Genomic DNA, 13,866 nt, shown 5'->3' with positions numbered 1-13,866 from the left:
TGAATATTTAACTCTAACTCTCTACTTTCTCAGCTAGCTAATCTAGTAACTCCCAGTCATTCTAGATTCTACAAACACCAAGTGGCAATCCCCAGCAGTTGCATAGACAGGTGGGTGAGATCAAGAATCTTATAAAGCAGAGGCTTAAGAGCTTATGCAGAGCTTAATAAAAGAATTTAACCAAATTATCAAGATCTGTGAATATGAAATGATCAACACCACTATTATAAATATCAGAATATATTTGCTGCAAATGAGAAAGAGAAGCAAAAATATACAAGATCTAAGCATCAAATTCAGTATAAAGAAGATCTAACTAGAGAAGAGATTGCTGAGCTTGCTATTTTACTTGCTTAATCTGTTGAACAATCAGTTGCTCAACTCTCTAAGTCTGCAGTCTCAGAGCCTGCATTATATTTGCAGGCATCACCAAGATGTACAAACTGCCATATTTTAGGCCATACAAGAAGAAGGAGCTGTAGTCCTATTGCAATGTAATTTAATCTATTTAGGGGTTGTTGAGCATAGATATTTTGGGTTAAATTCTAGTTAGTTGAGATGCCTTAATTTAATCTTTCGCTTGCTTGCGGATTTCACTTGCTTGTGGATTATGTTACCTAAAGCAGGTGTGTCTGCTGAATCAGCCAAACAGGAGTAGTTTGCCTCATCAGGAAGCGCAAGGAATTTATATAGCCTCCAGAGACTGAACAACAACAAGAGTATTTCTCTGATAATGCCAATACATTTTATGTCAATGCAAAAAGTTTTTTCATATCTTTATTCACTCTCATCATCGTCATCATCATCATCATCTTCTTCTTCACCCGATTCCTCATCAGACTCTTCTTCATCGCTCTCCTCGGTCATCATCCAGTCAATAAAGGGCTGAGTCTGCTGCCTAACTTTCTTCAATGCCTCAGTAGCCGTTGACCGGTCGTTGTCCCACCATTGCTCAAATGCCTCGTCCTCGACTATTTCCAAATCATAAAGCTCCTTTGCAACAAACAAAAGGATTGTACCCCCTTTGCTCCGCTCAACGAGGTCCTGCTGGAACAAGAGCAGCAAGTCAACTTGGTCCGGCTTCTCATCAGTTTCCCGATCAAACACAATCCGGGCAAGCATTTCCTTGTATTTAGTAAGAAGCTGCTTGATTGCCTCTCCGGCGCTTACGCCCTCTTCGAGCTGGCGCTGTGCATGCTTCATGAATGCTGTTACCACTGCCCGTCGGACTTGATGTTCTGACGCATTGGCACTCATGCGTAGTCCGACGAGTTCGAGCTGCACAACATCGGCACTCAAGCCCTCTTTAAGGCTGTCAACAATACTAACAACAGCATCATGATGGAAATGATCCCTTTCTTCATCGTCGGACACTGACGTGCCAAAACTGTCCGCTCGCTGCCTTGACATAGCGTATTCATCTTCCGATAACCCAGATGCAAGGGTGGAAATCGACGCATCCGATAATGCGAGTTCTGCCATGTTATACACTTTGTCGCAAGTTGTCAGCACCTGAAGTGAAAATATGCAGGTCCAAGGAAGCACTTACATAGTCCAGACATGGCAAGTTCATCGTCACTTTCTTCTTCATCTTCATACTCATGAACAAATTCGTAGCCCTCACAATCCTTTCCAAGAAGTTCGGAAGTAGTCCTTGCCTCATCTTGTTGTAGCTTGGTAATCCTCATGCTTCTCGGGATTGAAACATCGTCTCCTAATTTCACTCCATATGAAAGGAGTACTCCGGGCTCAACCCGACACTTGCTTCCGATTACTACCCCATTTGCCACAATTGCATGTCGAATCTCAGTCCCATCGCCGATGACAACGTCGTCCCAAATGTATGCACCATCCAAGATGACATTGTTTCCGATACGACAGCGCCTACCAATTACACTGTCCGTAATGTAGGTCCCTTCGCCAATATTTGTTCCTGTGCCAATAATTGTCCGCTGCTTTATTATCGCGGACCTTGAGAGAACCACACCCTCCTCTTGGTACACATTGCCACGCCGTAATCTGTACGAGTCACCAGTGAACAAGTTGGCATCGGAACAGAGCGGGTATACCCATCTCGAAATATAATCTCGGCTTACAGAATCATAAGCTTTGAGATTTCGTACTCTGGCGGCATAATGGTCCTTAACAATGTGCGTATGGATAGTCTTGCCGTTTAACTCGTAATCCTTCAGCACGCCGTAGAGAAAATGTTTGCGCGGAGACTGATAGTCGAAACTATCGGCCCACAGACCTAATACTTCCGGAGTGCAAATATCAATACCGCAGTCAATTAGGTCGTTTCTGATATCAATTTCTGGGAACGACTTCACCAGATCTGGATCGATGCTGACATAGGACGATTTCGGACCGGTCTGGGAGCGGCGGATTTCTTCATAATGTAAACATCGGTCCTTTGTCGGGTCAATGATGAACACCGGGGAAGTCGGAGATGCCTTTGTTCGATGCAACGGTCCAGCTTCACGCAGAATCATAGTCATGATTGCGTTCTTGTCGGCGATTCTTCGTGCCCGATGCTGCGCCCATACTTCTTCAACAGGCATATTGCTGACTACATCGCCGCTGACCAGCAGAAAATCCCCTGCTATAAGGTGCTTACCGTGAAGGTCCCGCATCACATCTCCAACCGATGTAGCCGTCGTTTTCAGAATCTTGAACTTCTTAAAAGGAGAGAGGAAAGATTTCCATTTCGAAGCGCTATATCCAAGAGAGTTAGACAGCCCATCCAAAGATGACATGCGCAATAACCACCAAGCTAACTCTTTACGTACTCCAGATGGTTCTCAACCAGATCACAATCCGCGTGTGTGTAAATGAAAACTTCTTCAATTCCCGCATTGAGCAAGAACTCAAGGGTATGGTCGATCAACAGCGTATTTGCAAGAGGTAAGAGACACTATATCGCTCGCAGAAGCCGTGACAGGCTCACATCTTAGCTCGGTTTCATTGATTCCACTGTGAGGTCGGTCAACGACAGGGAGAGGAGTACACACTCTTGGCTTCTCAAGGGTAAAAGGCTCAAACCGCGTCTCAAAGGTATCGGTTAGAACCTATCGGACCGACATAGTTAGTCTTGACAAGGGAAGCTTTCGCAAAGGGAACGGGAAACGAAAAGAAAAAAAAATGAAACGCCCACATACAACTGCCTGGAGTAACTCTTCTCTTTCATCTGCTGATATAAATCCCTGGAACGGATCGGCGTTTCCGCCGCCACGGCGGCCTTGCGCAGAAACCATTGCTAAAGAAACAGGCCTCCGTTGCGCGGTCGCTCGAAGCTTCGGGGGTGCAGAATATGGTCACCCCGCTGACTCACAAAATACGATGTGCGGTGGGAGCAGGAAAGAGATCGCACTGCACAGATTAGCCAGTGAATGGCTAGACAGGCAGCCGGCTTTGATAATCGAGCCCGCTATGCCAAACCGTATACCCCAATATACCATGCAATCGATAACACCGATCCGCCTTCCGGTATTCACGCTCTCCCGCAGCTCCAACCGCTTGGTCAACTAACTTTCTGCGATGCCGCATAACCAACTGAGCCACAGAGAGTGGCTCCCTTGCCGGTTGTCCCACCAGCCACCAGCCACCAGCTGCTAAGGTTGCTGAATAAGGGCGAATTTGGTATAACTTTCTCACCGCGCGAAAACCTGTGTGTATGCTTGATGAATATTTCACTCTGTCATCAAGGATTCATGCGCACAAGGGGTAAGGAGCGATGTCCTGGAACAGGAGATTGTTTGATGCGTACAAATCTGGGTTACCTTTGTCCTTGGGTTTTAAGTTCCCCCGGGAAAACTATTCCTTTCTCTAGGCATCCCTATCCAAGGGGATTGGAAAAGTACACAGCTTCAACATGCACTCAACGCCTCAAATTATTTAGACCTTGTTAACTGTTCTTATTTTCACTGTCATCTAACCCGGCCTGAGCCAGAGGATTACAAAGCTCCTTGGAGATTTAAAACACCTAAAGCCTGACCTTCTCATATACAGTGTACACCAGAGGTTTTCCAGGGTTTTCCACCCTGACACACTCTCGCTTTTTGAAGAAGGGCCAACTTCCAGGCCTATAATAGCATATTGTGATGATGGCGGTGGTGAATCAAGTGACCCGCACACATACTTTCGAGCCACCCTTCATATGATGTCTCGTTTTTGCTCGACTGCACCCTCGACCGTCATTCATATTGCTCCTGTTTCGCTGTCCTTGTTAGTTCCGCGATTCTGCTCTGTCTTTGGACCATTTCCCATTTAGTTCCCGAACCAGAGATTTCACGTCAAGGATCGCGTCGATTAAAATCCTGCTTTGGAAGGCCTTTGCGCTTGGAGTTGGCTTGCCCCAACCAGAGTCTGATCGTTGCAGCTCATCCAGTTAGTCACGAGTCCTCCGTCCAATCAACTCTGACGGGCGGAGCCAAGGTTTCTTTCCTGGAAGCTGGGAAAATCTGTACACTTCCATACCCGCAGGTTCTCATTTCGTCAATGGCGCTGCAATCGGGTGATGCCAGGCCACATGATAACCCTAACTAACTCGAATTCCTCCAGGGATAATTCGCTCGTCGCAAACCCAACGGAAGGTCGATAGTCTGGGGAACAGCCGACTGTTGTCTACTACTACAGAACAAATCCTGCAATTTCTCCGGAAACCCCCTTTTGCCTACCAAACGTATGGTCAGATTCCTCGCGCCTGACGGCGAAACGAATCCATAGGCAGAGATTTAATGGGCGATATTGAGGAGGGTGTTTGCTTAGGGCTGGATCACATCCGGTGAAGCCATGTGAATTTCTTTCGGCGAATCGAATGGTTCGGGGTAGAAACCGGCTCGCCTTGACCGCAAATACATAGGCATTGTCGATTGTTGAGAGGTCGGTCATTCGGCGAAAGACCACTCCATTTTAGATGGCGGAATTTCTCGAGGAGAATGGACAATTCCGAAGCAGTAGAACATATGGTAGTCCTATCTTGTAACCTGCGGCTTGGTCATATCAGCAATGAATTCATGCTTCTTTATGGTGCTGGTTACCAGTGGTTCGGTCTTCATAGTTAGTAGAAAGGAAGAGCAAGTCTGATCGCAGAAAACGTGCCCCAACAGAGAATTTAGCGAGCTCTGAAGCCCGAAGGGAGGATATTGATCATTTTCTTTTTTTTATTTGAATCCGAACTTCTGAAGGAATTCAGCGGTGGGTTTTTCAACCTCCATCCTTCGCGCAGGAGGGAATATTGGACTGGACTTGCGTGTGGAGTCAAGCCATCTCAAGTATAATTAAGCGAATCGCGCTCTCATCATACAGACAGGGCCAACCAACAAAGGGAAAAAAAGAAATTGAAAAGAAAAAGAAAAAGAAAAAGAAAAGAGAGAGAGAGAGATCAAAGCACCAAAAAAAAAAAGAAAAGAGAAAAGAAGGAAAAGAAATACCAGCAATCAAGCAACCTCCGGGGTACATTTTCTTGCAGCAAAAAAGAAATAACCTTTCGCCCTGCCCATCCCTGAACCGCCACAACAGACGGACATCAACCAATATCCTTTTTTTTTTTTTTTTTTTTTTTTTAAAAAAAAAGAAGAAGAAAAGAAAAGAAAAAGAAACACCAACTACTCCGTACCCCCCCCCCCCCCCCCCCCCCCAGTTTATTTTGTCCCTCTCGTCCCATTATTTTTAGCAAATCCTCTTCTTCCCGCCCCTAGCAAACCCCCCGGGAAACGTCCCACAGCCATGGGAAGATGAACCCTCCCCCCCCCCAAAAAAAAAAAGGAAAGAAAGAAAGAAGAAAAGGAAAGAAAAATATCCTCGAGTTCTAGATCGCCGGGTATTTCTTCTGAACTGGCGCCGGTTTAAGGGGAGAGGAGCAGAATAAGAAGAAGGGAGGGGAACAAAACAAAACAAAACAAAACAAAACAAGAAAGAAAAACGAACCCCCTCCCTTTCAAGCATTAACTAGTTAGTCAATGGGGACGGAGCACAACGGCCAGGTCTGGATTTCGGCAGGTTCTGGACTTTTTTTTGTTGTGTGCTTATGGGCTTGGTGGTCTAGAACATGAGATATCCCTGGTACGGGGGTCTGGGCTTCGAGACATGCAGCTGGGGGCTTGATTGTTTATCTTTATTTTTTGTGCAGGGAGCGATGCAGATGGCTTTTGTGAAATACCTCCCCTGTACTCTGTATGGAGGAGGATGCAGGCATGTCGTGGCATGGACGCGCGTTGGGAAGCTTCATATCCAGGTCCTCTGTACGGAGTACGGAGTAGATGCAGGCCAAATACTCCATAATGCTGCCTTCTCCTCCACAGTTCATGCACGAATGCTCGGAGACCTCCCGGAGTATTCGATCGAAATGTACTCCGTAAATAGCATCAAGAACCGGTTTCAATTCGCTAGGCATGCTCGCCACTTCTATACACAAACAATTGCTAAAATAACTCCCTCATTTCCCCACTTCATTATGTATTTCGATATCATTTTCAACATGTACGAGCATCCAACCCCAGTTTGCCGCCACCGCTCTGATGATCACCCGCCCACCGCCAAAGGCCCTTGCAGACAGACCATAACCCGATCGCACCAAAAAAGAAAAAAAAAAAAAGGAAAAAGGAAATATGCCGGGGGAAGTAACATATCAAAGTCAAATACCGGAGTACAGTAAAACAAAAAAAAGAAAAAGGAAAAGAAAAAGGTAATCCAGTGGGAGCCCAAGTAACGGAGACTAAAAAGATAAAGAATCAAAATAAAAATGGAAAAAACAAACAAATCCGAAGTAGAGAAAGCCCGCATCGGGAAAATAATTGCAAGACGATACTCTCCCCTTCATGGAAAAAACTGCCCGATGGTGCTGCGTCCAAGTTCATTTGTCATGCTGATAAAAATACTTTGGAGAAAAACCCCTTTTCGATCTTCCCGAGATGATCGGGCCGATAATGGTTTGATATGAGAAGCACATGTACAGTGTCGACTTGCAATGGTTGCTTTCCGTGGTTTTCCAACTTGGAATATCCGAGATAGTAAACGAGAGAGGGGGACGAAAATAGAATAAAATAAGACCGTCAAAGCATTGCAGAATGTCTGCTCAGGATGAAGTTTCGGGTACCAGGTCACCGCCAACGCCATGAACCCCAGGTTAAATATCGAGAGAATGAAGCAAAGATTAATGTCGCTGTAATTAGGCAGGGGGCAAAATGGTGAGTTAAAAGGAAATTTTTTTTTTTTTGTTCAGTAGGCCGTGACATGTACTGTAGGACAATTATGTAAATGAGAAAATGCAACTGAATTATTCGTAATGGGAGAGGTCCATCTAGAATAGATACTTCTCAATAAGCACTCTAGGGCATTCTGTTGGTCTGCATCGGATTCACAACGGTATTGTTGGCAGGCGTCGCGAACATTCTTTGTCTCTTGGCAAGATTATGGGCATCAGCACCGCTGGATATATCTGACATCTGTCGCCGATGCGAGGTTCGAGGGGCTGTTGCAACATTCATGGACCCCATCTGGTTCCCAGGATATTGAATACCGCCGTTCTGATCAATTGTAAAAGGGGTTGCAGGAGCCCCGGCTTGTTGTTGCATGAACTGATTTGGTATGCTGACGTTAATTGGAGACACTCCCGGGAATTGTGCAGGTGACTGCCAGTTCCCAATAGATGTGCCGGGGGATTGACCGGGTGTTGTCTCTTCTTTAACTGACTGGGTCGCGGAGTTCTGAGGGATGGCAGTGGGAGGGGCCGATTGGGTCGCGTCAATGGCGGTGGGAATGTTCTTCAAATGAACAAGGTGCTTTTCCAACATGTTTAGGAGACTCTGTCGAGTAAATGGTTTCGGCAAAACATCATTCATGCCTGTGTTTGTTAGCCTCATCCAGTCGAGGAAAATGAGAATAAATTTCAAATACCATTCTGGAAATAAAGTTCAATATCGCTGCTGCGGATATTCGATGTCATTGCAATGATTGGGGTCGCGTCAAATCTTCGAATCACACTGCACGCCGACACTCCGTCTAGGTTCGGCATGATAATATCCATAAGGATAAGATCATACTTTGACCCGCTCTGGATCTTGTTGACTGCCTCCAAGCCGTCGAACTAGTGGCATGTTAAATAAGAACACCAACAGAACCAGAGTAAAGGAGCTTTGGAGAGAAGAAGTTACGAACAGCGGTATCGATCACACAAGAGAATGAATAGAGAAATTTTCCACCAATCTGACGACATGTTTGATCATCCTCAACAAGAAGAATATGAGGGCTTCGAATCCAACCTGGATCTGCGTACGTACTAGTTCCCGTGCTCTTTTTCCTGTCCACAAATTGACGCCTTGGGTCGGACGGATCCGCTTCTTTGGTCGACATAGTGTAGGGAATACTGTTGATATGGTCACCGTACATCGGATCGATGCCATTAGTGACGCCAACTGGATATACCACCTGCTCGAGATCACCATTAAGCTTCGGGAATGCCATGGCAGAAGCAGGGCCAGTCGAGGTAGGAGGCCGCACAGTCCCGTTTCGCTGGGTCTGATCCAATGGCGGAGTTGGCACAGCTCCAGGGAGTCTGTTCTGCATTTCGCCCATCGATTCTAAGCTGCTCAGGTTGAATTGAATCTCAGAATTCATTTCACTCAGGAGTTTCATGGCGTGCTGCAAAGGAGATGCAGGTTCGTCGTTCTGGGCTTGGGCTTGGGCTGGGCTTAGCTCAGAGCTACCAGGCTGCCCTTGGAAAGCAGCTGCAGCAGCGCGATTCTCTCTTCTTTGACGAGCGTCCACGGAGTGTAAAAAGGTCATCATGTAATGAATGACTTGCTCGTGGCCCAAGACGGTTTTCTGGACTCTACGGATTTCTTGCATCATGAGCTGTTGATCAACAGCAAAACGATCGGCTAGATGCTGAAACTGTTGTTGTTGAGCAACGATCTGCTGGTTCATCAGGTCGAGTTGTTGTGTGGGGATGGAATCTTCGGCGGACTGAGGAGGCTTTCTGGGGGCAGGAGCTTTTCTTCTAATGTTATCCAAGGAGTCCTTGTTGTCCGCTTTAAATTCGGGATGCTTGAATTCCCATGCCTAGAGCATCTTGTCAGATTTCTAGAAGCGCAACATCAAAGACTATTATCCGAACACATACACCGGGGCCATATGGTGATTGCCCAGTCTCCTCGTTATTCTGGCGAACCTTGTGGAAGTCATATTTGTTGAGCTGCCGTACGAAACTCGCAAAATTGCTGTGTTTGAAGTGTTTCGGGAGAATTGATTTGGTGAATTTTTCGCACTGCGGTCAAGATTGACGGTCGATCAGCTTCTTGCCTCCATAAAACAGGCGAAGCAAAATGGCCAGAGTGTTTATTACCTCCAGAACGACGAAGCTGTCTCTGTCGTCGCCCCATCGTACTATCTGCGCATATGAAGGATCTTCTAGCATTCTAAAACGGTGGTTCGTCAGAACAGGTCCCGCCGAAAACTGCGGCGAAGGGGTGGAAGCGCAGAAGGAGACATTCCGAGTCAGCATCGACTTACTTATAGAGCTTTCGGACCTGTGTTGTCATCGAGTCAGCAAAGGAAACGCGAGCAAGGAGCAACGGGAGAGAACCCACGAAGTCGCTAGAATTTCCTGTGGAGGTACCACCTCCGGACTGAGTATTTTCCATGGTGGCTGGAGCGAAGGTCGTGGCAGCAGGGCAGGTTCAAGAAGTGCGATGGCGACAGGAAAAGGGCCGAAAAGAGGTAGGGCAGGATACAAGTGGAGGCGACAGAAACTTAGCGACAGGGATAAGAGAGAGAGGTTCAATGCCTTGCCGGTCAAACAGAGAGATTGCGGAACCGCATGCACATCCGACAACAGAGATGGGTAGGGAGATGATTGAAACAAAAGGAAAAGCTTTTGTGATGAGACGAATAACAGAGGGAAGCGGGGTGTGTAGGATGAAGCCTGCTGGTTTCGTTTCGTCCAATGTCGTCACAGTCAACTAGTCCATCTGCAATTGAAGTGAGAGATTCTCATCGAGCGGGCAGTTGGAGTTCACCGGCCGCAGGCGAGGATTTCAAAGCAGAGCAGTTAGGGAGTGCTTGGAAGACATGAAAAAGAGGCAGGCAAGGGCAGGACTGCGGTGTCACAGTCGGGAACATTGACAATGAAACAAAGCTAACATGCGGAAGAGAGGCCAAAGGGATGGGAAGAGAGTCAAGAGGCAAGGTGGAGAGGTAGTGAGAGAGTAAGGATCTTGTCCTCTGCAGCAAATAATTTTGAGTGTTTGCAGCATGGATCCCGGCGTGCAGGCTTTCTGGAAGTGGAGGGCGGTCGACTCAAGCCCTGGCGTGGGTGGCCTCTGGACGCTGAACCTTAGCAAAATTATTATCACGGAGGAAACATCCACTGATTGGGTGGGCCGCTGCGCTGGTCTTGAACCTGATCACTTGCTCGACGGCCTTTCCAATCAGCCCCCGTTTTTGGATCCCATTTATTTTTTTTTATATTTTTTTTAGAGGCCTTGTATGGAGTTATCCTCTTGGGTTCGCCGCCTCACCATTTTTTTTTTTTCTGATCGTTTGTAACTTTTTATTTTTTTTATTTCTCTTGTTCAGCTTCGCAGTTTTTGGTTCCCTCAAAACAGTACATACAGGCTACAGAGGTACAGCTGGAGGAGGTGTCGGGATACCTGTCCATATTGGACACTTGCGTGGCGAGCACAGTGCCCATTACTCAAGCCTAATGAATTACAATCACAATCTCGCTTGTACGGAGTAGAGTTCGGAGCTCCTTCAGCCACGGGAGGCCACGATCGATCACCAGCCAGACTTTAGGCACGGAGTCCAGTTACTTCAGTGCTTGAAGCTTACTAGCAGAGGATCAATCTGATGCTGGTGCTGTTCAAACCATTCCTCATGACTGAAAAAGCCATGTTGGCTGGGAGGATGAAGTCATGACCAAAGTGGTGCGAATCGGTGGATGAGGAAGTTTGTGGCCATCTCACTTCGAAGTGTCTCAGAAATAAGTTCGCTGCTGCTCAAAGCCGTTAGTTACGAATCCACGAATATCCTTTTTTTTTTTTTTTTCTCCATCTTGTACAGTTGTTCTCCCCAGTATTTATATCTCGGCGGGGATCCAATGGTCGACGGGAAACAAACGTCGTGACCAACACCATTAACTCCACGATGGCAAAAAAAGATCCGAGCGAAAATTTTTACAGATCCCTGGGATAAGCGCACCCTCGGTGGAATTCGAGGAGGCGCAACTCCGCAACTATTCTGGGAGGAAATCCCATATTTTCTCTTCGGATAATCAGGGCTTGTGGCCAAATTCTTGGTCCCTAAGCTCACCACCCGACAAAAGGTCCCCTTTACGGGGGACTCCGGGCTCGTATGGATGAACCCGTCGAGGCTCCATACTCCGTACTTTGCCCATATTTTTCAAATTATTAGCTATTATTGCCAGTTGTCCCTGCCCCGCTAGCGCACAGGTGATCATGTGTTGAGATTTGATCCACAAGAGGGGACTTTTGAACGCTATGAAAGCGCCTATTTGTCGACCGAACAGTCTTGGAGTCTCTTCGTACCCTGGTCGGCACAAGATCCTCACAAGGTAAGTAGGAGATGGCCCGTTACCTTGTTCTGCCCGGGCGGGAAGGGGTTCCGATGTCCAGTACGTCCTCCAACGCATATTATATGTCGCAGGTAGGCTTCCCCTCGGGGTCATGTAACAACTCTTCCATTATACGGAGTAGGTACTGGTTAATCCCTTGCCCCATTTTGAAAGCTTGATTGATGCCCATGAGCATCACACTTATATATATATATATATATATATATATATCTATATCCTACAGTGCTGGTTCCCGAAAATGTGCCCCGATGCGATGCCATTCTTGAATCTTGATGGGATTGCCAGGGGACAACGGGGGTATTCCGCAGCTCGCGCCCACGGGGAACATTCCCTGTCAATAATGGTGACGGGAAGTGGGCTTACAAGAGAAACTCCATGGCATTGAGCCATCTTAAAGTCGATAGGATCTAATCCTTGCTTTATGACGCAAAGAAGGTGCGCATTTTACAGCATTCATACCATCTTAATTAATTCAAAGCTCGATGAGGAGAAACCTTGATGGATAGTAAAAGTAGCCTCTAATCATCTCGCTGAATCAACGGAATATCGCCTCTTTCCAAACTTCTAAAGATGACCTATCATTATTGATTCCGTTTACCGGATCGGATCGACTTGGTGCGGAGATGTGGGCGTTTTGACTTATATCCACAGCGCTTTCATCGCCTGATCCTCCTCGTGGCTAAACCTAACCTGGCTTCCCCAGGAATGGATACACGAGCGCTCGACCAGAGTACAAGAGCTGCGTTCCAAACGATGGAGCGTCTGACCTGGAACCTTGCCAATCCTTTTCGTGGTTAACTACAGGTTTTTTAGGTGCATCAGAAAGATATCAGTCTTTTCGCCCGGTGTTTCATCTCAGCCTGTTCTTCCTCGGCCCTAAAACGAAACCATTTCTTCCCAGTGGGATCACCCCGGATTTTACTCGGCACACGTACCTTTATTGATCCTATACCCCTACAGAGGCTCTGCCACGCTTCCAAGATAGGATGCGCGACGACATTCCCGGTTACGATTTAGGCAATTTTTGTTTTGGCGGATATGACCACACCGATCGCACTATGCAGCCCAGCAAGGGACCGGATTTGGCTCGCCATGCAGGTACAGGTGCCCCAGGATTCGAATCACCCGAACCTTGAAATTCTCTCATGCTCGGAGCACCCGAACCCAAGAAACAGTCGACGTTTCCACCGCTCCAACTCGCCACGAATTGGGGGGAAACACAGGGGCTGCGAACTTGGTTAATCCTCACGGTGAAATGAAGCGAGCACCGAGCGCTTCAGCATATGAACCGTCATTATTGGCTCTCAAGGTCCCGAACCCGTTCCCGGTTTTCAGAGGACGGGCTTGGACGCAGGGTGAGCATATTTGTGTTTGCCTCGTTTCAATTCCGAAGACAAGCGGGCGGTCAAGTATTGATGGCTTCCATCTTGGCCAGCCCTATCGTGCGCTTCCCGGCTACAGTGTCTGAGTGGCGACAGGGACCCCAATAGTTTGATCCATATGAAACTCGATATGGAGGTCTTGCGAATCGATCCTTTATCGTGTATCGTCAACTACTCGCTGGTGATACACACGGGAGAATATGTTGGGGCATGGATCCAAGGTTCCAATCATCAATACTCCCATCTTTTTTCGAAAGCCGGAATCAAGTACTCAGTATGCTGGGGATTTCTTCGGAATATCTGAGTGCTGCAGCCGAGTATTCCAGGCTGTGCTGAACCGGCTGTCCGACAAAAAAGCATCCGAAGAGCCGCCGGAAAATTGTGGAACCGCCTTTGGCGCGAAACGGCGCCCGCATGGCTGATCGCCCTAACCTTATAGGCAGCCATTCATGCCTGAGTATGGTCTTGAACGGCTTTTATTTCTTACATGCACCATTGATTTGGAAAACGTGGGCCTAGATCACGTTTAAGCTACCGCTTAACCAGGGTTAAGTTGCTTGAGGTATCAGCCATGTCAACGTCCTCTGATATCATCAGTACCTTAATTCTCTGGAATAGCCCTACCAGTTAATAAACAGCCGGCTGTGGGGGACTCATACGGCGTATGGACCGCACTCATTCCAGAGCAAAGGTCAATATGCCCAAAAAAAAGTGGGTTAAGTCTTTCCAATCAAACGTTATCCGCGGGCAGATGGCCCTCTTATAAGTTGTTCGATCACAAATCCATGGCTAGTATTCTTCCCGCTATTTCGTCTTCAAAGAAATGATTTTCACACTCTACAGCCCAAAAACCTACTATCTAGAAAGAAGAGATATAATCTAGCCCTCGAA

General features: G+C 47.1%; 2 protein-coding genes across 2 annotated transcripts; both read right to left on the bottom strand.

Moving 5' to 3' along the window:
• Positions 1-733: 733 nt before the first annotated feature.
• Positions 734-3,577, bottom strand: D8B26_001483 (uncharacterized protein). The gene is made up of 5 exons (XM_003065480.2): positions 3,159-3,577; positions 3,012-3,068; positions 2,790-2,914; positions 1,550-2,715; positions 734-1,490 (listed from the first exon to the last, which is right to left on the bottom strand). Exons 1-5 carry the CDS (start codon positions 3,252-3,254, stop codon positions 778-780), a joined length of 2,157 nt encoding a protein of 718 aa, XP_003065526.2. The 5' UTR covers positions 3,255-3,577; the 3' UTR covers positions 734-777.
• Positions 3,578-6,361: 2,784 nt separating this feature from the next.
• On the bottom strand, positions 6,362-10,253 carry SKN7 (kinase-regulated stress-responsive transcription factor skn7). Its single transcript, XM_003065479.2, has 7 exons — positions 9,588-10,253; positions 9,511-9,527; positions 9,344-9,416; positions 9,122-9,265; positions 8,158-9,060; positions 7,897-8,086; positions 6,362-7,843 (listed from the first exon to the last, which is right to left on the bottom strand). The coding sequence occupies exons 1-7, from the start codon at positions 9,639-9,641 to the stop codon at positions 7,329-7,331; spliced, it is 1,896 nt and encodes a 631-aa protein (XP_003065525.1). The 5' UTR covers positions 9,642-10,253; the 3' UTR covers positions 6,362-7,328.
• Between the last annotated feature and the right edge of the window lie 3,613 nt (positions 10,254-13,866).

Source organism: Coccidioides posadasii, chromosome 1 (assembly GCF_018416015.2).
Source record: "Coccidioides posadasii str. Silveira chromosome 1, complete sequence".
Taxonomy (NCBI): domain Eukaryota; kingdom Fungi; phylum Ascomycota; class Eurotiomycetes; order Onygenales; family Onygenaceae; genus Coccidioides; species Coccidioides posadasii.
The sequence above is the reverse complement of the archived record's forward strand: the minus strand, read 5'-3'. Positions and strand labels throughout refer to the sequence as shown.